Source organism: Cupressus sempervirens, chromosome 3 (genome assembly GCF_028749045.1).
Source record: "Cupressus sempervirens isolate cs-2001-9-10 chromosome 3, ASM2874904v1, whole genome shotgun sequence".
Classification (NCBI taxonomy): domain Eukaryota; kingdom Viridiplantae; phylum Streptophyta; class Pinopsida; order Cupressales; family Cupressaceae; genus Cupressus; species Cupressus sempervirens.
Window position 1 is genome coordinate 61,029,865 of NC_143120.1, and position 23,129 is coordinate 61,052,993.

The following is a 23,129-nucleotide window of genomic DNA, read 5'->3' on the forward strand; positions in this document are numbered from 1 at the left end:
ACTACATAAGAGCAAAAGAGCGAAATCTACTTAAGGACCCCTTTCAACTCTAAATGAATTGAACTTACCTTTACCAATAACTGGGTCTTCTTTTGGAATTTAGGATTAGACCTAAAAGTTTCAAGTCCCTTGCAAATCTTGATGCCCTAGCTGAAAAAATCAGAATTTGGTGCTCTTGGAATTGCCCATGCATGTGCCACAAAAATCAAACTTCATCCCTTGTTTTCTTCTTCAACCAAAAATCATCCAACCTTGGGAGAAATTTGCAGCCCCTCTTGAAAATTAGAATTGTCTTCCACAAATTTTGGCTCCCACAAAATTTTGCTCCCTCAAAATTCGGCTCCCACAAAATTCGCCTAGCAAGAAGAGTGCAGATTTGCTCTTGCAAAAAAATCATCCAAGGAAAATACTGATCTGCCCTTGCAAAAATCATCCAAGGAAGAAGAAATCTGCTCCTTAGTCTAAATCGCCAAACACCATGAAGAGGAAGAATGAGGAATGAAGAGATAAGGCGAAAGAGCTTCCTCTTATACCCAATTCACTTGCCTTCTCTAGTTGGCCAACTTGCACCTAGGAGGGAAAAAAAACATTAATTAATGCACAATTTTGGCCTGGATTAAATGATAAGCTAAAAATTAATTTTACCACAATGAAATTTACATTTTTAAATTGCCGATTAGACGAAAATTGCAAAAATAAAATAAATAAAGCCTTGGAGATGCTAAACGTTTCCATTTAATGATGATTTAGTAATTAGTATATCATTAAAAATCGGATTTGGCAAGCCAGAAGCAATTTTTTCAATTTTAAATTACTAATTTCTTTAAAGACTTAAAAATTTCAAGGCAAATTTAATCCATTTAATGCCAATTTTTTGCAATTTAAATCCAAAATTGATTTTGCCATGCAATTTTAATTTTTAATTTTAACAAAAATAAAATCATTTGTCTAGAGTCTAAAATCGATTTTCCCATTTGATTTCACCATCACAAAATGAATTTTTTCCATTGAAAAAATTCAAGATTTTCCATTGAAAAAATTCAAGATTTTCCAAAAAACCCAAATCTTACAAAAAATTTCATTTTTTGAAAATTACTCAAGTTTATACAATTATATCTAAATTTTCAAAAAAAAAAATCGTCTAAGTACAAAATTTACAATTTTATCTTGCCAAGTGTTGTTCTTTGAAATTTGTTTGGCCTAAGGATAAAATTAGTCGTTCTGGAAAATCAAGCTTAAAACCGGGTGAAAAAAGAAAACTAAACCTCCTCCTTCCTGACCTAAAGGTGTCCAAAACGTAAAATTTTCTAAAATCGGAAATTTTTTGGACAACTTTAAAAAAATTATTTATTGCCAAGGCGATCGAAAAAAGGGGGTCCCCAAAGTTTTGGGGCGATGGTGTGAAAACTTCACAACAGTTGGTCGTAAGTGCTGGAGATTCCCATCTTCATTTTGTATGTGCATATATAATTTCAATCTTCACAGCAGTCTCTTATGGAGATAGGTTCAAGTTGTCTTTTTAATGTAGCCATAGGAGTAAATCATATGTGCTGTAGATTGCTAGTCTTCAATATCATTGCCATCTCGATTATTGAAGTCTATCGTGGATCTATTTGGCTTTATTGTCATCACTGGTTATTGCAGAAAAACTCTTATTTACTGAGTACAATTTCCGAAATCTGTAAGATTCTGATGGGTCCATTTGCATATTATCCATACTCTACCTTTGCCAAATCCACTTCATCTGATAGTAATGCTTCCTCAATTTATTTGTCACTGTCATGTTTGGAGGAGAGAGACTGCTGGAGGAACTACAAAGCATTTATAACCCAAAATAAGAACACTAAAATACTGCTAGTGCTTATAGATAATGACTGTCTTTAGGTGCATCAGATAAGAAGAGAATGGATGCTTCCAGTGTATACTGTAGATATACCATCAGAACCAGCATCTTCAAAAGCTGACTGAATTGTTCTACCTGTTTGCAGTTTATACTCTTCATGCTCAGAACTGAATATAGGCTTGGAATCATTCTCATGGGAAGTTCTTGCTAATGAGTTGAAGTCTGTTACAATAGGAGTCATCTCATCTTCCTTGAGTTGGCTTAGGCATTCAGTTACTTCTGATTTTAAGCCCCAAGTTTGACCTCTGTTCGCTTTGTCTGCTCTAGCCTCTTATGGCTTAAATTAATAGAGAACTGTCATATCCAGAAATCTTTGCCATGTTCTGGATCATTGTTGCACACAGCTGTATTTGTCACACCTATCCAATGAACATTTGTGATTAGATATTGGAGCCTTTACTTCTTTAGTTCATTAGCCCATATCATCTCTGTAGTTTCTATTAGAGCAGCAATGTTTGTTGTTTTGTCTTCATGTGCACTTGTCATATCCAGTGCTAGCTCTTCCTGGACAAGAATGGAGACTAAGTTTGGGCTCCATCAGGGCCCCCCTCAAACTCCCAACCATTTTAAAATGGTTCTGAAGTCCTGTTTATAGCCGACTTCCCCATAATATGTGTCATTGAGGTTGAGTGCATTGTTCTAAATTTTTAAATATCGTCAATTTCTCGACAAGCATCTAAGGCATGGTTTGAAGTCACAAGTTTCTCACTTAGCAGATCAAGAATTATGGAGTTTGTTAAAGATATCGGTATCTTCCGAGAATTCCCCTACATCATGGACAGATTCTCCAAATACTTGGTGGCTTTTTCATACACATTGTAAAAGTAGGGATACATATGAGTAGCTCGACACCTTCATAGTTGTTCCAACACTTAAAAAACTTGTTAAGAACTGTGTGGGTCGTGGGCATGCTATGATCACAATAAGAAACTAGGAAGGAGCCCGAGTTGGAAAAGGGAATAGTTGCAAATCAGTATGAGAAATGGTGATAGCAAGAAATTTCGAGGAAAGGGCGATCACATCCTCTATCAGTGTGAAAGCCATTAAGTATCTACACCATCTCATCTTCGAAAGGTAGAAGTAAAGTGCAACTCTGTGGGGATATTTCAAAAGATGGATATATAAGTCCAATAGTTGTCACCAACATTGTAATTGTTGAAGACCAAGTCTTAAGACTGACCAAAGACTAAATTACAAAGAGAGTTCAAAAGGAGGGTTCCAAAGATAATGGAGAATAAATCATTTGCAAAGCATATCTCAACAGATGATTATGGAAACTGAGTGAGTGTCTGGCCAACTGTTCATGTCGTTATGGATACATGTAGAAGTTTGATTGGATAGTGAGGTAAGATATAAAAAATTGTTAAATGCATAAGTTTTTAAGAGCATTCAATAAAGTTTGAAGTCAAAATGGAATCTCATAGTGGGAAACAAGGGAACTCTGATTGGAATATGTGCCAAATGCACTACTAATGTTACTAATGTCTGCATATACAAAAGAGAATCACGATTTGAAAGAAATGCGAGCCGTGCTGAGGAGCTCATAGAATGACGAATTCACTAATCAAAGAACATCAACTAACCTCAGATTGGAGCTCTCATTCTATTTGAATTCTTGTGCCTTCAAAGTTATGATCATGAGGATAGAGTAGTTAACAATTGATTTTATAAGGTTGGTTTTTTCAATAAAGTAAGACTATAAAATAATTGTCCCGATAAAATTTTCATGCTTTGGATATCATTCAAATTGGAGATCCCGGAATTGTCATGATTCAAGCGATTTTGGCTATTTTACAATTCGGTTCAACCTTGCCAAGTTTTGGTGACTCGGTGGCTCGGATTGACGATTAATCACCAGAAATCGCCTAACTTGGTTATTCAAGCAAAGATCCCTGCCATGAACTGGGATTCTAAAATTGCGTATTACCAAAATCACACTTCATTTCACCCAAGTTCAGATGCAAGATTAAAATGACATCTGTAGATAATATTTTACCATGAATTTATTACTATATAATCTAAGTTACCAATGCATCTAGGATAGAGGGGGATGCAGATGCTGATGCGTTTTGGTGTGCTAGGGATGCTGCCAGGAAGCACTTCTCTTGTGGATGTGCACGGGGTGCATGGGAGAGCATCCAAGCACATCCTGTGAGCATCTGGATGCTTTGAGGATGTGCCCGGATGCTTTGAGAGCCCATTTACTTAAGTGACTTAATAAAACATGTGCTTAATATGTTTTATTATTATTATTTTTTACTCCTATTTGCCTCACAACCCTAAAACAGCCCTAAAAGAGGCCATTTATTGCCCATTCTTCCCATTTTTTTTGCAGTTGGGCTCTCTTCTCATTTGGTCTCCATTGTGTCATCCTAAAAGCAAGGTCATTAGTTTTGAAGAGGATCATTTGTAGGGTGTCTAGTAAGCTCCCACAAAGGACGATTAAGCATCTAAGGTAAGCATTCGATCCATTTCATGAGCTTTTTTAGTGATTTTTTTTAGATCTTCATGAATTTTTCAAGTTTTAGATAAGATAAGATAATATTATTAATGTCCACGAAAAACCAACATGGTTTATAGGACTGAGCATACAAACAAAAGAGCCGGCTAAAGTAGAAGCACCAAACGGTGACCGAGAAGAAATAAAAGCAAGAGACAAAACAAGAAAGAAGACAAGGTAAAGACTAAGAGTCCTTCCTTGCCACAAAGAAATCAGTAATAGAGGGATAAACCCATGAACGATCCAGAGTTTTAGAATGTCGTGAAGAACCACTGTAGGACTGTCGTTGCCTGGAGAGACTAGTGCAGTGTCTGACTGATCTGGAATGAGAAGTAGTGGAAGGCCTTTTCAAACCCCGTGGAGGAGACAAGAGAGAGAGAAAAAGCCGGTAATGAGCTGATCACAGGTACGCCCCTGAGGTATAAAAGACTGCATGGTAATCTCTTGAAGATGGGTGGCCTCCTGAAGATAAAGTGCAAGACACTGCTGATCAATATAGTTGAAGAACATCGAAAGAGAACAGTGTCTGAAAAGGCAATAAAATCGCTCTCTGATCTCATAGTAAAGAGGACATCGAAATATGAAGTGGGTCTCAGTCTCAACCTCTGCCAAAGTACACAACTGACAAATCCAATCAGCCCGATCTATATGGTGATTAGTTTAAGCTCTGAGGTGATGAGAACCAACTCTAAATGAGCCTAAGGAAAACCGTAAGGCGTGATTCCCAGTGCTGATAGAGATAAGAAGGACGAACAATAATACCATCCTGGATCTCAAGAAAATGCTCAGCATAGGAGGCCATCCTAGGTCGCAGACCCCTCGGGGGATTACTCCAGGTAGTGGTAATGTACTATCTATAAATATCCTGTCTGACATGCTCATTCAACTCTTGACGTGAATAATAAGTGTAGCCATCTTTTTTTAGTATTTTTGTATTGTATATTTGCACTTGTATATTTCATATTCAAGTTTTTTAAAACATTTCTAAGTTAATTTTTTCCTTATTAGATTCATAGTTTCTATTGTGCAAGAATGACCACTACTAATAGTCAAAGTTCAGCAACAGGGCAAGAACAAAGTGATAACTTCAATATTGATGTGGCATCTCCATTATGGAGACACACCACAAGATCATCACAGGTTTCCGGAGGTGAGTCATACATTTGGAGGTGCAATGTATGTCATAGTAAACCATTCAACAACTCATATTCTCGGGTCAAAGCTCATTTTATGGGCCCTATTGGTGAAGGAATAACATTGTGCAAGGGAAATAAAAATAGAAAAAGGTTGAGCGATGCACAGTTAGCTAGATTCAAAAAAACATGAGGCTGCTGATCGTTTACTGAGCAAATTAAAAACAAGTTTGTACAAACCTTCATCTATAAAGAGCAAAGTGAATGTGCCCATCGATCATGTTGCATCCTCCAAACATCCATTCTTGGAAGTGGGAGAGGAGGATGATGAAGTAGAAGTTTATTACCCACAAAAGAGGTCCATTGGATCAAGCATTCAAAATGGAGGCAAGAGAGATTGTTGATGAAACAATTGCACGTTGCCTTTATGCCAATGGTCTTCCTTTCAATTTGGTCAGATTGCCATATTGGAAGGAAATGGTTGTAGCCATCCTTAGAGCATCAGCTGATTACATTAGCCCCGGGTTTGAAAAGGTGCATACTACTCTTTTGCAAAAAGAAAAGATTTCTATAGACAAAGCTCTTCAACCAATTAAGACATCTTGGAAAACTTCCAGCATAACTATTGTGTCTGATGGATGGAAAGACACAAGAAACCAACCATTGATAAATGTGGTTGCAATGTCCCCCAAAGGGGGAATGTTTTTCAAGGCTATTGATTGTGAAGGGCAAGTTAAGGATTCACAATTCATTTCTAGAATTCTCATTGAGGCAATAGAGATGATGGGTAATGAGAATGTGGTCCAGGTGGTTACAGATAATGCCACGAATTGTAGGGGTGCAGGTGCTTTGGTTGAGTCTCAATACGACCATATTTTTTGGACACCATGCACTGTACACTCTCTCAACTTGGTCATGCAACAAATTGGCACCCAAATAGATTGGGTGAAGCAAATATACCAAGAGGGAGAGGAGATACAAATGTTTGTGACAAACCACCACATGTCACAATCTATATTCAAATCATTCTCCAAGTTGGAGTTGTTGAAGGTAGATTTAAAATTGTACTTAGTTTTATTTATTTATTTATTTATTTTGAATAAGTTTTATATTCATGTTCAATTATCAAATTTCTTGTTTATAACTTCCTTTTATATTTGATGTCATATTGTCAACTTGCTTATAGGTTGTTGAGACTAGATTTGCATCTCATATTGTTGTTCTGAAACGACTCCTCAAGGTGCAATCAGCATTGGGCGAAATGGTTATTTGTAACCAATGGGCTATATGAAAGGCTTCAAATTCAGAGAAAGCCTTGAAGGTTAGGGGTATGATCTTGGATGAGCATTGATGGGCTCGTGTGTAATTTGTATTGGATTTCACTGAGCCTATCATGACTATGCTATGCTTTGCTGATATAGATGCACCTTGCTTGGGGGATGTGTACGATGGCATGGACACCATGTTAGAAAAGGTAAAGCTTTCCATACAAGCACATGAGACTAACCCCACAAAATGTGAAGCCTTGTGCAAAAAGGTGGAGGATATCATTCATTGTTGGGAGAGGATGGCTACCCCATTGCACCTCCTTGCATATGCCTTATCTCCAAGGTACTATAGCCAGGAAATACTTGCTATGCCGGATAGAATTGCGCCATATGCAAATGAAGAAATTGCTATTGTGTGCTGCACTGTATTTGCAAGACTCTTCCCAGATGATAAAGTGCACAAAAAGGCAAGGCAAGAATTTGGCTTATTTGCTTCAGGATCAAAACTTACTCCATATGCAATAAAGGACCAAAATGACATGGGAGCTATCACATGGTGGTACATGTATGGTCAACCATTCAAGCATCTACAACCTCTTGCAATCAAGATCCTCTCACAAGTAAGTTTTCATTTATTTATTTATTTAGTAATTGTATTCTACACTTTAGTGTTTACCATTCTCTAATTTGCTTTTCATTTGTATGTATGATTTTAAATTTTTATGAACACTATTCAAGTTGCAAGTTCTTGTTACTCTGAACGGAATTGGAGTACATACTCCTACATCCATTCAGTGAAGCACAACCGGTTGGGCTCAAAGAAAGTTGAGGACTTGGTTTATATACATACCAACTTGCATCTTTTGTCACGTAAGGAGGATGGATACAAGGAAGGGTCAACCAAGCTTTGTGATGTAGCCCTTGAATGTGCAAACTTAGGATGCAACACTTCAGGATCTTACTGTGATGATGGATGATGATGTTGATAACATCATAGCACATGCATCTAGCACAATTGGAACCATGCATGGTTCAAATGAACTTGCAAGTGTTGCAGCAGGAGAAGATAATGAGAATGTGGATCTTTTGAGAATCCTTATGATTCTGAATGACTGAATGTGATTTGTGAATCTTGAGCCTTGACTCTTGATTGATCAACATTGAACCATGAACTATGTTTTGATTTTGTAAATCGAATCGCATTGGACTCTTGAACTTGAGCAATTTACTAATTAGACATTACTATTATTTCAATTTGATTATGATAATGATTCAATGAATGGCTTATTTTTGTATATTTCTTGTATTTTTTTGCATACATAAATTATAGTTGACAACTTTATATATATATATATATATATATATATTAATATATATATTTAAAAATATATATATTTATGTATGGACGCACCCAAACGTATTCAAAATCCCCCCCCCCAAAAAATTCACACATCCACTCATCAGCACCCTGCACTCGCATCAGCATCAGAACTAGAATTGGTAACTTAGTATATAACCATTAGATGTGAATCAGAACAGTTACTGTTTACATCCTAGATGTCATACAATTTACATAAATTTAATCACAAGACTTGTCAACTGAGATCAACCTACAAACATTATTTTCTACAAAGACAAAGAATGAACAACAATGCTCACAGTTACCAATGGTTAACAATTATCCTCATTGAACCACGGATCCTTACCACCAACAAGTAATATAAATGTCTTTTAATATTCAGACAGAATACATTAAGAAAATTTGAGGGTAAGATTTTGAGAGAGAAATTGGGAAAATTCTCTCAATCCTCTAAGCATTTTAAACAAGTGCATCCCAAAAACCCCCATTTTGATTTAAGTCATGAGAAATAAGTGAATGTTATTTGAAATTTTGAATTCACATAAAATTAACTATAATTAAATCAGAGAATTTGGAGTATGCTAAAAAGGCAAGTGAAAAATTAAAGCAACATGAGAATCAGCAACATATGCAACAAAATTGGGCGCATTCTAAATGACCGCACTTATCATTTTACATATGTGATGGATTTATCATTTATGTTCCTTGTTTATGTATGTTAGCTTCTATTTGATGATGTTATAATGTATTTAAGTTATATTCAATAAAGGGTGCATGAAATAAGTTTTAAATCATTAAAATCTCTAATTTTTAAGGGTTTTTTCACTTTGCCAATTTGTAGCCGAGTTAGAGCTGATTCACAAGTCGAGTTGGCCTTGCTGATTCTGATTTGACTCCGAGTGTTAGTTCTTTGATTCAAATATAGGTGTGCATGTGACAAAAGTAATGACTCCAAAACACAATTACACTATTCCACCACATTTGAAGAAACACTGAAATGTGCCATCTTATTACAAAATTGAGATTACAATTGTGGAAACGGTGAGAGCAAGAGTGGAAATCTTTGTGTTTCCCAAGATTTGAATTTATGAAAAGTTAAAAGGGAGAAGAGGAACCAAGAAGTCAGGGGGCTTATTTTATAAAATTTGTAACAAAAATAGAAGTATCCTGAGAATCAGTAATCAAAGAACTAAAGGGTCATGCTTGGTGTTATTTGTTGGAATACTTTTTCATTGTAATGGGGGGAATCTCTTCTGCACAGTCATATTTTACAAAGATTAGAAATCTTTGAATTTATTTGCATTGTCAATGTTATCTTTTCTGATTACAAATGGATTTTGAGCCTTTGTGATCATTTATTGATGTCTTGCTCTGTTACAATAAGATTGTGGGTATAAATAAATTTCAGAACTGTGTTTTTGCAATTTGATCATACCATAAAATAGAGCCTCTCTGTTATTTTTCAGTCTAAAATGTTGTTCATGAGTACAAATAATTAAACATTGATTTAATTGTCTTCATTTGTTTCTTTTAGTTGACTTTTCACATCCATTTCCGTGGTTATGGGGAGATGTTAGTGTGCCTTTATTGCTTTCCGGTCAAAAGCATATTCAATATTTTATTCATTGAGAATCTTGTTAAGAAGGAGCTGTATCTTTCAATTCAGAGGAAAGTTGTCAGTCCCATGACAACTTCTCCAACTGTTACTGGCATTTGTTCTTCTTTATGGTGTTTTGGGTCATTTCCAGTATTTATTTTTGAAGGGAAAACCTATTCACCAACAGGCAGGAGCCCAAGTGAGTTCGGATTTTCGGACTCTTTGGGGCGCCAAAGCCCAGCCACTCCTTGATCTTATTCAGTGTTCAAACACCATCACTTGCAAGCTAAGACATGATACAATTCAAGAATTGAAACAAGGATTATTGCTGAGGAAAGAGAGGTTGAAGGATCAACTAAATTGCTGATGAACAGATGCACATGCAAAGGATAAAGTCAAGTGAAAACCTTAAGTTGAAATTAACACTTAGAATTTCTTGATGGAACCAAACTTAGGCAAGCCCAAGTGAAGTCTGAATTCCGGCTTCCTTAGTGCTCAAGGGCCCATGCTAGGTTGGGATTCTGACATTGGTTGGGCTCCATCCCTAGCCACCTTTCCGATTTGCCCAGCACTCAAACAATATCAGAACATGAATGGGGTTTTATGGGCATTTTCTATGATGAAATTATAAGTGTTGTAATGAAATCTCAAGGAAAAGATCAAGTGATTGAAGTGCAAATTGATATAGTAAATGAAGTTTTGAGTTTTTTGGAGAAGAAAATGATAAAAATGAAGTGACATTTCAAGAAGAAATCATAAGCGATGAAAGAAGTCTAGTATAAAATTGAATTGAAAGGCCATGGAGATTGAATTTTTTAACTGAAGTTTAAAGGGAAATCAAGGGACCACCTAAAGGTGTGAACCCAGGGTAGGTCAGAAGTCTGACCTCCTTGGGACTCATGAGCCCAAGGGAGGTCGGAATTCTGACCTCAGTTGGGCTCCAGCGTGAGAAAATACTTCACCTTGCAATGTAAATTTCGCCTTCCATTTCTAAATAGAAGTCGGCCATGAGGAAATAACAACATCAATTGCATATATTAATTATTTTACATCATGAAATTTGCATTTGAAGGAGGTTAACACAAATGGATGAAAAGGTGTGATGACCACTTGAAAATCATATAAATAAGAAGGTGAGGTGTTCAAATCTGCTATTTGAGAGGTAAATTCGTAAGCAGATTGACAGATGAATAGGGAAGTAAGTTCAGTAAATTTGTTACTTTCAGTGAGTACAAGACATGTATGCACAAGAGTTCAAACAAGACTTATGTTTTATGAGTGTTTATTGCATGCTGTGAAAACAGATTAGATCGAATTCTATTTGCCAAGTTAAAATCTTTATTTAGAGAAGAACGGTTTATCATAGGAGTATCTTAATTTTGTTCACGCTCATAAAACTTCAGTCATGTTTTCTTGTTTTGTAGAGATACTTGTAGGTGACTTGGAAACTCAAGCTTGAGAAAGTACATAAGGAGCAGCTAAACAGTTAATGTGAAAGGGTGGTGTTCAAGTGCGAGCATGATCTCAGCATCAAGAAAAACATGCAGACCTCAAGGATGACCAGCTTACAAGTCATTCGTCAAGTTAGCTAGATGGAATTATAAAGAACAAGCTGAACAAAGAAAATGAAAAAGCCTAAAAGTGGAGAAGATTGTCACAATTTGGAATGTTCTTTGGAAATCTAAGATCAATTTGAATCATCCAACTACATGAAGTACCTGATCACTTCAAGAAGATCAAGTCAAGAAGCATAACTAGTATGAGCAATTGCAATGAGAAGATTTTCAAGAAGATGGAGGAAATTCATGAAGACGAAGCAATTTGGGAATATGAGCCATCGCAATCAATCAAAGGCTTGAAAATGTTTATTAGGAGATATTGCTAGAGATGCAAATACTTCTTTATGATGATGGAGAAGTGGATTTGGTGAAGTTTACATAATAAACCTGTTGAAGTGGCGCCCACTCATCTTCAACCTATCAAAGTATTCCAATTTCACATGTCCAAGTTCACCCAAATAAGTTTTCTAAGTTGGCATGTGTACTTAATGTCTTTATTTAACCTATTTTCTCATTGGCTCATCAAAGCAATGTAGTTTTCTTATTAGCCCACAAATTGGTGTGATATTGTAATTGGTAGCATTTAGTGCTTGTAGTTGGAAGTTGAATTAGGGTTGAGTTGGCATATCTTGGCCATTGATCTCAGATCAATCTCGGCCATTTATTGTACTTGGAAGTTGGAACAACAATAAAAGGCTTAATTATTAGTTAGAGTAGAGTACGGGGACTTGGAGAAATCATTGCTATAATTTTGTCAAAGCGATTACAGGTTGATCTTTGTTATCGTGGTGGATTACTTGTATTATTTTCAGTGTAACACGGGGACTCACCCCTCTCCTAAGCCTCAAAGTACCCGTCCATGAGATCCTTGCACTGAGTACTTGAGTACCCAAGTACCCCCACTTCCGTCATTCCGCAACCATGTAGCTGCTAGGATGGGTACTTGAATTACTATTTGAATTTTGATTTTTGAATGTTATGATTGGGTATGTAATATGTTACTATGTTGAATGTTTAATGGTTGTAGTTCATGTTGCAATTTTGCTATGCTTAAGTATTTTAATTTGGTATGTTCTACTAAAACATCATTTCATAACTAGCATTTCAAGTTCTATATGTATACTATACAACACCCTTCCTTGCCCCATCCTCCCCTTGACGTCGTCCCTTGGCCATCCCCTGCCTTCCCAAAAATGAGGCCCATTTTCCCCACATCCTGGAAACTCGTCTCAATGTCCCAACGTACCCTAGTACTAGTGTTACATTTTCTATGTTGGAGTATTGCATGGTTTCTACATTTCTACACTTAGAGTAGAATTTCATTTATGTTGCTCAAGTAGAAGTAGTTGAGTTGATGAATGAAAATTTTTGCTGAATGGTAAATTAAGGTGAAATTAAGTTCATACCTTTCTGTACTTTTTGATTACAAGTAATAGTGTTAGGTTGGTCTAAACTTATTGCATGCACTTTATTTTAGTTGGAAATGTTCATTTGGATTGCACCATCATTGGGTGTTCAAATTAGTTGATAAGTAGGAAATATTTTCCGCAACAAGTCAAATTGTGATATTGCTATCAGGATTTAACTATGTAGTTTTTGAGTCAAACTCATTGACCCATGTTTCATGAGTAGTGATTCACACACGAATCCATCTTCATGAGAATAAATGGAACACTGAGCACTCATTGGATCTAGGTGTGCTCACAAAGGTGAAGCACTGGGACTTCCTAGGAGGTCACCCATCCCAGTACTACTCCAGCTCGAGCATGCTTAACTACGGAGTTTCCTCCATGGTCAAACCCACTCTACTTGCAACCCCATTTGCAAAGTAGGAGATATTTTCTACAAGTCAAATTGTGATATTGCTATCAAGATTTAACTGTGTAGCTTTTGAGTCAAAATGAGTTTCACTTAAAAGCTACACAGTTAAATCCTATTAGCAATATCATAATTTGGCTTACTATGGAAAATATCTCCTACTTAACAATTAATGAGCTTAAGGGGCTTTCTAATGAATGGTTCATAAGGCACAACACTTGGTGAAGGTTTTGCAAATGAGGTTGCAAGAAGAGTGGGTTTAACCATGGAGGAAACTCTGTAGTTAAGCATGCTCGAGCTAGAGTAGTACTGGGATGGGTGACCTCTCGACAAGTCGCAGTGCTTCACCTCTGTGAGCATCACCTAGATTCAATGAGTGCTAAGTGTTCTATTTATTCTCACGAGAGATGGATTCGTGTGTGAATCACTACTCATGAAACATGGGTCAATGAGTTTGACTCAAAAACTACACAGTTAAATCCTGATAGCAATATCACAATTCGAATTAGTGTTGACAAAATGAAAATCATCTACACCCTCTTAGAAGATTGCACCCTCCTTTGTGTAGTTGATTTGGCAAACTAAGGATTGATTTAGTCTCACCTCACCATCATTTTTGTCTTGCATTGCTAGAGTTAGCTTAGATCCCAAACCCTATCTTTTGGAATTTGTTTTGTTAGTAGTAGTTGATGAGCTCAAATTGCCAAATCATTTACATCTAGAAAGTTAATCATCCGTTGAATGAATAGGGTAAGTCTCCACATGGTTACCAACAAACCACATCATAATACTGAGTTTTGTCCAACAAGAATAGGAACATTGGAGTCAACTCTATGATTTTTTTTCCAATCTTCAACAAACACGGTGTTTTTGTTTAAGTGAGGATTTGATATTTGGTGTTTTGTCTTGGAATACTAAGCATTTCATCTTGCATGTTGGAGTGGTCACAAAACTCACATCAACATGACTTACAACTACCCATGCCTCAAGGTGGGTAGACAACTAATACAAAACCCTTGTGGATGGTTTGAAATGATGTTAGTGTCACCATGTAACCAAGACCTATTGGCAAGTGCAACCTCTTCAAAATTTAAATATGCTGTTAATTTATCATTTTATAGTTCTTATTTCAACTATCAGCGGTTCACATGCTAATTAATCTTGTTATGCTAAAAGGTGTGTTGTTATACAATGACATCAGGGCATGGAGTCTTATATTATGAACATTGATATAAAACAATTGAAAAAAAAGAACATTAAACTATAAAATTTAATATAAGAAAGCATAAGTATAGAAATAAAAGATATAAATCAAGGATATGTGGGAACATTTCCCTTGTTCCAAAATCTGACATCCCTATCCTGTAGCCATTTCAGGGATTGGGGATGTCAAGGGGCTTGCTATCCTTGGTACTTGCCCAATCCTCTAAAATTCTAGAAAACATCCCCTTCCATTTGGGGACAGCTAGCCATCCTTGGGATGGCTAGGGGGTGTCTTTGGCTTGGTTAGCCATCTCCAAACAACAGGGGTTGTTTCTTGGCATTAGATACAAAAAATAAAGTTTTTTAATTAAAATTTTGTTTGCTTCTATACTTGTGTATGTGAGTCAAAACAATGTATTCAAATTTCAAATGTATGAGAATCTTAAATATAGTCACTAAAATACACAATTGAAAGTTACACCCGTTTAATTTCGTAAGTCATGCCAAGTCTGAGTCTCATTACTATGCTTGGAAAGTTTCACTCTTGAGTTTTGAAATTAAAAAGATGCTCTATTTTATTTCTTTGCATGGTTGTACTTTATTCCCATTGAAAATGTTTACTTTTTGGCATTGATCATTGTGGCTACCATTGGATGATCCACTTCTGCCCAAGGGGGATAGTGACTCAGATGGTTTTGAGTCTTTGGATATTGATAGCAAAAATGAGGCTTAGTGTCAAACTATTGTATTTTGACGTTTGAGACTTTTGGATATTGACAAAGCACGAATACTTAAGACTTGTTATAATGCTTTATGGAGATTTATGATGTTATACTACTGCTTTTATGATATATATACACATTGATATTGATGTTTTCAGTTATTGGCATATCTCTTTTTTTCTCTCTCTTATGTGTGTGTGTGTGTGTATCTCTATGTGTGTGCAAATTTGTATACTGTTATCCCTTTCCGTCCTCTAAAAATGGCCCTCTAGGAAACATCTCATAAATGTGTCCCTTGTCGTCCCCACGTCTCCATTTCTGAAATGCATGGAACATAAGTATAAATATTAAGCAAAACAAATACATGTCCATTTTTTTTGCAAGGTAAACTGAGGACTACGCCCTTCTAATTAACGAAGAAAAATGGAATGATTTTATTAGGACCATCTAATAAAATTTGGAGTAATGACACCACTTTTGAACAAATTTGAAGTGAGAAAATATGCATGTTATGGTTGGCCAAGTTCTTCTTTTCCTTTTGTGCAACCATTTAATTTTTGTTGGCAATCCTACGAAACGCCCCATTCAATTTTCTTTAGTTTTCAAACACTAGTACTCCAATAATAAACTTGCACGTTTAATAATCAATAATAATTTCTGATTTTTATTTTCTAATTCAATGGTTGCTGTTAAATTTAAATATTTTGTTGTTCAGAGTGCTCATAAATATACTTAGATTTTTTTTCAAATATTTGTTCGTTTAGAATTTATTTGAATCACTTGAAGTTTTGCATCAGTTTATACGATTGATGCCCAGGGGAAATAACTTGATTGCTCAAGTCAAGGAATTTAGTCCACCAATTTTGCAAGGAGAAAAAAAAGAGTTTTCATCCTTTAATTTTCAGGCCTAGAGGGTTTTGTCCTCAGGCTGTTAGAACGCAATCTATGCTCCACAATATATATATATATATAATATAACAGGTGTTCATTATGCCTCTCTATTCACCTTGCTTCACTTATTTTTATATCCCTCTCTTCCAAAGGATGCCAGGCTTGTCTTTAAGCAACAAAACATTTGTCACTTTTCTTACCCCTTAACAGGGGCTGCTTCTTAAGTAGGCCCATGATTTAGTTTTATACTGTTTTTTATTTCAAAAATTATATGAGGAATGGTGGTGGTAAGATAGGGATAGTGATGTGTAGGGAGCAAAAAGCCAGCGATCTCCAGGACAAATAACTGCCCCTTATATACAATTAAGAAGTTCGCATTCCATTTTGTCCTTCCCAAAGTTGCTTGTCTTCAAGCGATTGTAAATTAGAATGCTGAAGAACTTCCTTACTTTTCTACGTCAACATTTTGTTTGACTTTGTCTAAGGAATGCATTATAGTCAACATTTCCTTGTTATAGATTGCTAAGTCTTTTCAATGCTCTTTGATTTTTAACTTTCTTTTCAATGTTTCAATTTTTCACTTCCAAAGGCTATTTGCATGCCCCTTTTGCATTGACTCTGCCCCAACTCCTTCACTCAAGGTATCACATTCTAGGACAAATGGAAGTGAGCAATTCAGAATGGAGAGCGCAGAACACAAACATACTAATTTCTTGAGTTTATTAGAGGGTTGTTGAGTAACTACTTTTATCGATTGATTCTCGAGTACCTGGTTCAAACATGACGGGAAAGTGGTGAGTGTTAGTTAAGCCAAAGGGCATAACCAAAATTCCAACATGCCAAAAATGACATTGGAGAGCACTCTTATGCATATTTTCTTCTCACACTTGTATCGATGATACCTTGATCTCAAATCAATTTTTGAAAAGTACACTGCCTTGCATATTTCATAAGTTTTTATCAATTCCGGGAATTAGTATTTGTTTTTAATGATTTTTATTCTGTTCAGAGCCCTAAAGTCTGTGCACATTCACATAGTTCTGTCATCCTTTTTACTAAGACAACTGAATACGCAAAAGAGTTGGAACTTGGCTTAAGAAGACCTATCTCAAGAACTTTATTTTGAGATCTCTCTTGCATGAGTCAGCTCTCAGTTTTCATTACTTGTGTTCATATAAGTCTATAAGGATTTCTTCAGGAATAGGAGCACATATTTGCAAAATGGATGATCCCGTGCTAGAGTCTTTTTGAGCTTAAGTCTTTAAGGTCTAGAGGTGGTGCCACACGAGTGCATACTCTGACCTGTGACAGTCTAGGTTACGGTGGCAGTAAACAACACTACATGTCTTTAATCTTCCTACAAATCGTCATTCAACTGAAGCTTTACCTTCTTCGCTCTTTGGACCAGATGCTATCTATTCGGCTCACTCATTGCTTGCAAGTCACAACCATACTTTAGGAATTATATTTTAACTTTTTCAAGAAAGTATAAAACAAATATCTTTGACCCAAGGAAGTCCCCTTTAGTAGGGAAGATCTATCTCTCATATTATTCAATCAGTTTTATGCAAGTAAGCTTCTGGAACTGATTGTGTATCACTTTATTCAACATCGGCGTTTCGGATCAAACTCCATGATCCATCATCAGGATGAGAGAGGTCAAGCTTGCGAAAAATGACCAGTTGCAGACATAGCCAACACTTACAAAGATGGGAGGGAAAAAAGGAAAAAACATGTAAACTCAAGAGAGGAGGACAAGCCGCACGTAATCCGAGAGAAGGACAAGTCTTGTCCTCTCTTAGGCTATGTTTTTTTTTCTTGTTTCCTCTCTATTATCTTATTAAGTGTTTGGCTATGTCTGCAACTGGTCATTTTTTGCATCCTTGAACTCTCTCATCCTGATGATTGATCTTGGAGTTAGATCCAAAATGTCGATGTTGAATAAAGTGATACACAATCAGTCCCAGAAGCTTACTTCCATGATCATGGATTGTGGAAACCTGCCATTTTAAAATCAATTTTAATTATCAAAATGTGGGAGGTTTCCCCAAGGTTCCCTTACAGGGTGTGTATTCTGGCCTTTGGGAGATTTTAGGGGACGTGGTCCCTAATGCCAATAAAAGCTTCCTGGTTAGATTCAGAGTTACATTGAGATGGTTTACAGGTAGTACTTGCTTTGATTTAAACAGCTTCTAGAAATTATATTCGACATGTCTTATGGTTGACTATTCTTATTTTTATGTTTTTGACACAGAATACTAATCATCATGGTACCTTACGATTGCAGGAGAATAATGGTAGGGGCCTATCTGACTATGAAGAGACACCAACGCAAGGGGGGTCTATCGGCACTGGAATGTATGAAATATTTTAGATACAGTTCTAGTTTGCTGATTCTCAGTTTAAGTTTGTTGCTCAAGATCATCTACATTGCAGATCAACTTCTGGACATGTTACTAAAAAATCGGTTGAAGTTGTCATACCCGAGCGTACCATTGCGCCTCTTATTGGGAATGGGGCAAAGAGCATCAGCCAAATCAGTCAGGTAGAGCTTTCATAGACATGAAATTTTAGACAAGGTCGCTGAACCATTTAGCACTACTTTTAGATGAATTTTTAAGGTCATTACGAATTCCTAGTTGTAATTAATAACCTCTTTGTTGTAAAGACATACTTGAGAGCTGCTTTTATGAAGAACTTTATTGCACATTATAGTTTTCTCTCACAGATATCCGGTGCAAAGGTTACTCTACTCGAGGGGAGGCCAGGGTCGAATAGAGTAATTGAAATATCCGGCACTGTAGATCAAACCCATTCAGCTCAGAGTGTGCTTCACGCATTAATTCTTAATGGCCAGTCTTCACATGGCGCATATTCTGACTAAACACTTATTTGGTAAGTTTGGCATTGAGTACGGCTACTTCCCACAATATTTTAAAGAACTTCCTATTATTTTTCTAATTCCTTTTTATGAATCATTCCCGCTTTCAGCAGAGACTGCGGACACAACTTTTCGCTGCCCATTCTCCTTGGTTTTCGGCGTTCCTTACAAGCGACGAAGCATGCAAATGATGAATGAGTGAGAGTCCCAAAATGAATTTCAAACATTGTTGGCATGATAGATGCTGAAATTATGAGTGTGACAATCAAAACTCTGATCTCATCCCATAATTCTCATTGAAATTATTTCGGGGTCCAGTCGAATCATCATAATCGCCACCAGGGAAGGGAAGTTTGGATTATGTTTTGTAAAATATGCTATTTTTAAACACTAAATTTTGGCATGTGTGCCTATCCTGGAACCAAATTCAACGCTGGGCATGTTTTGAATTATTTTAAATTTTGAATAAAGTTGGAGTTAGCCTTTGAAAAATAAAATGAAGTTCCTTTTCTATTAATTATAATATTAAGTTACATATTTAATAAAAAGGGTCAGGGATTACAATGATCATCTTGTGAGAGTTCACACGACAAAGTTAACAACTATTCATTAAAAAACATATAAACAGCCCTCTGATAGCTAAAGTTGGAGTCATATTTTGATTTCCCCTGTTAATGTGTTTCGTGAACACTCTTCCATGAGGATTTAGCTTGTTAATGGGAGATTAATTGCTTTATAAACTAAATATGCTTTGAAAATATTCAAATATCCGACACATAATTTATAAAAAGAAAGCTTTGGAAGTATCAATTTGAGGATTATAATATGATACAAATAAATTATAAGATGTAATTTTTTTATGGAATTATTGTAGCATATATAAATATCAGTATAGCTTTATATAGCAGATTATAACATTATAACTAAACAAACGACAAACTTCTTTTGGTTAAGTATTCATGTTGTACGTCAAATTATGAGATGTAGATTTAATATTCAAGAACTTTAGAAGATTATTTTTTTTCTTGTTTGTTTTTGTTCTTTTGTATTTATTAATTCTTGAAAACCAAAAATTTAAAATATGATATTTCGGACTTGAAAGATTGATAAATTTGGAGCGTTGCAAGTGGGGCATCTAAAAGACCCACTTGTACTGCAGGGCACTTGTGACATGTGTCTTAGCGTTCATGTTAGGATGTTGTGTCTTGCTTTCCTTATTACTTCTGTGTTATGTTTTCTTTCTTCAGTTCAACTATGTGTGCTCAACTTTTCTTGACTTGGTGCCATTTAGTTATTTTTCTAATTGGATTCTATCTTAGTTTAATTGATTTGAATGGAGCGATGTAATCATGATTCAGTGATGCAAAATGAGGAAAATGGTATCATTGCAGAGAGTGGGGAGTCGAAGGACAACTTGTGCCAAGGGCTTGCTAATAATAGGAAATCCTCTTATAAATCTATCGTGGTGGATCATTTTCTTACCATTTGCCCTTCGTCTACGTATTTTAATGAAGTTATCCAAGCTCTTTCCTCTAGAACCAATACAGGAATTGTTCCAAATCCGATGAAGATAGATTGGGAAGTAGGGACAGCACCAAGAGTGCAGACCCTGAAGGAGGAGAAATGGGTAAGCCGCCTCTTTCTAGGTGGAAAACTCTGTCGTTATCCTCGAACAAGGACATGGTAAGGGCCAATTGAGAAATCTCACCTGAGAAATGTTGCAATATTTTTTGTTTGTATGGCTAACAAGTTTTTACTAGCAAGAATTCTTTTGGATGACTAGTTCAACAATGTTATAGGAAAAAAAATTGGGCATTTTTGTTAATTTTAGCTGCATGATTGAAAGAGGTTTGTGTGTATTTTTTAATGAAAAATCATAATATGCAAGAACAAATTCTTAAGAAATATTTTTGGAATGTTGGACAAGCCCTTTTTAGGGCCTTCTGTGGTCTCCTAAAGTTCTTCTGTGCATTGTATCAAGGTAAATAATTTATAGCCTGAATTATGACCTTTCATCCCACAAATCCTCAAACCATTGGGGTCAGTCCTACATGTCGAAGAATCTAAAGTCAGCCTCCCGCATCTCAATGCCTATATTCTCATTGCTTTAGATCCAGATGTGGATTTCTCGAATGTCATTTCTATAGATATTGATGGTGACTATTTTTCTTGGAGCATTTCTCGTCTTGAAAACCTAGGTATCAACATACTTGAAAAGAATATCTAGCCCTTAAGAATATTTGAAAAATCTTAAGAGTCTCTATTAATATGGCTGAAAATCATAAGCCCAAATCCACTCCTGTTGTGTCTAAAAATGTCCCTAGTTCTTCTAAAGATGACTCCAATAAGATTTTTGTAGAGAAGACTAATGATAATACAATCATTGATAATATTTGCAGAATTATGGAATTGATAATGGAAATAATTTTTTCTCTTTCGAATCCTTTGTTAGACGAAGGCTTTGAGGTGGTTTCAATGAAAAGACTCATGCTAGTTGTCAATTAGTAGATCCTCCCTCAAATTCTTCCTCCATTAAAATGAAACCTTTGGCCCCTAAAAAGAATGTCCAACAAATTGCTTTACAAAGATTGAAAGAAAAAGTTGAAGTGGTTAGAAATTCTTTCAAATATCATGAATGTTGAGAACAATGATCAATCCACAAAGGTGCTTAGCAAAAACACCAATAAAAAAAGGAAGTTTACTGAAAGACTCTATTTCTAATAAAAAAGAAAACACTAAACATGTGCATTCTAAAACACTAGAATGCTTTAGCAGACTCTATAAGAGCAAAAAATCTCCAAACTGAACTTTTATGATGATGAATGTCTATAGCTGGAATGTTTGAGGTCTTGAAATGACATATAATAAACATATTCTTAGAAAATGACACAATGATAATATTTGAAAGGATGTTATTTGTTTACAAGAAATTAAGGTTGTTGGTTGCCATGCTTATAATACCCTAAGTTCCTTTGGGATAAGGGAATCTTCTTTTATACCAATCATGATAGAGGGAAAGGGGAACTACTTTTCTATTTAGCACTCAATGGTCTGAAAAAGTTGTCAAAGAGGGTACTTCTTGCTAGAGGGTCCGATGGGTGTTATTCAAATGCAATGACATTCTTATATGAGTTTGTAATATTTATGTTGCTAATGAATATAGAGATGCAACGAGATTTTGGGATTCACTTTCAAAATAACCTCTCAAAAGCTAATTGGATCTCTATTGGCGACTTTAATATGGTGGAGAATAAAGAGGATAAATGTGGGGGCCTATCCCGCTCTTGGCAAGGTAATAAGTTTTTTTATTTAAAAAAACAATAATAAATTTTTTAAAAAAAAATTTTAAAAATTTTTCTTTTTGTTTTTTTTTTTTTTTTTTTTTGTTTGGTTTGGTTTTAAAAGGAAATTCAACTTGATTAATCCAATGGAGAATAAAAAGTGTGGTAGGAGGGCCTATGATACACTTGGTGCAATAATCAATTAGGTTGCAAGAGAGTATACTCCATATTAGATAGATGCTATATTGATTCCTCTTTCTTTATGGTCCTACATGCCTCTATAGTTGTTATCTTTTTGTTGTTACCATTGCTAGTATTTTAGATTGTTCTTCTATCTCCATTTTAGTAAGAATTGAAGGAATGCATGAGGAAGTTTACAAAACTAGACCTAAACAACTTTTCAAGCTAAATTTCTCTCTTCTTAAGGATAATGACGTCAATGCTATGCATATGGTCTCTTGTCTATCTAAATTTTTAAAAAACAATAATCTCTCCTATGGAGTAATGAAATTGAATGGTTGCTAATTGGAAGGAGCTATTCCAAATTATTGGAAAGAAAAAAATGAGGGATAAGAAAACTCAAATATCTAATTGTTAAAGAGTTTTGGATGATATGAAAGAGAAGATTCAAAACAAAAGACACAATGTTGATTTTGAATTTAAGATAATTACTATAGAAAGAGAGCTCAGGAGGTACCAAAACTATGAGATTGAAGGCCAAAAGATCAGAAGTAAAATGAATCCAATTAAAGGAGATAGAGGAACAAAATATTTCTTCAACATCATTAGATCCAAACATAGTAGGGAGTTTACTAATGAAATTCAAACTAGTGGAGGGATTATTAATGATGTTTAATGTTATTGAATACTTTTTATAGCTTTTCTAAAGATTTATTCACCTCTAAACATGTGTGGTAACCAAAAGGCTCTTGAAACCTATATTAGACTTATTCCTAAAAACATCTCTAAAAAGGCGTATAAGATGCTCAGTAACACCATTGAGATTGGGGAAT

At 35.6% G+C, this 23,129-nt stretch overlaps 1 protein-coding gene across 2 annotated transcripts in view; it reads left to right on the plus strand.

The window, feature by feature from the left end:
* The window catches only part of LOC149564774 (RNA-binding KH domain-containing protein RCF3-like), a 185,753-nt gene extending 166,421 nt beyond the window's left edge, over positions 1-19,332 (plus strand). The window contains exons 5-8 of one of the 2 annotated variants that reach the window (XM_089818364.1): positions 18,242-18,312; positions 18,391-18,499; positions 18,683-18,849; positions 18,946-19,332. In XM_089818364.1, the coding sequence (XP_089674490.1) occupies positions 18,242-18,312; positions 18,391-18,499; positions 18,683-18,838 (336 nt within the window). In that variant the 3' untranslated portion in view covers positions 18,839-18,849; positions 18,946-19,332. The remainder of the gene's footprint in view (positions 1-18,241; positions 18,313-18,390; positions 18,500-18,682; positions 18,850-18,945) is intronic. The other variant, XM_089818365.1, reaches the window with a different exon arrangement.
* The last annotated feature ends 3,797 nt before the right edge of the window (positions 19,333-23,129 follow it).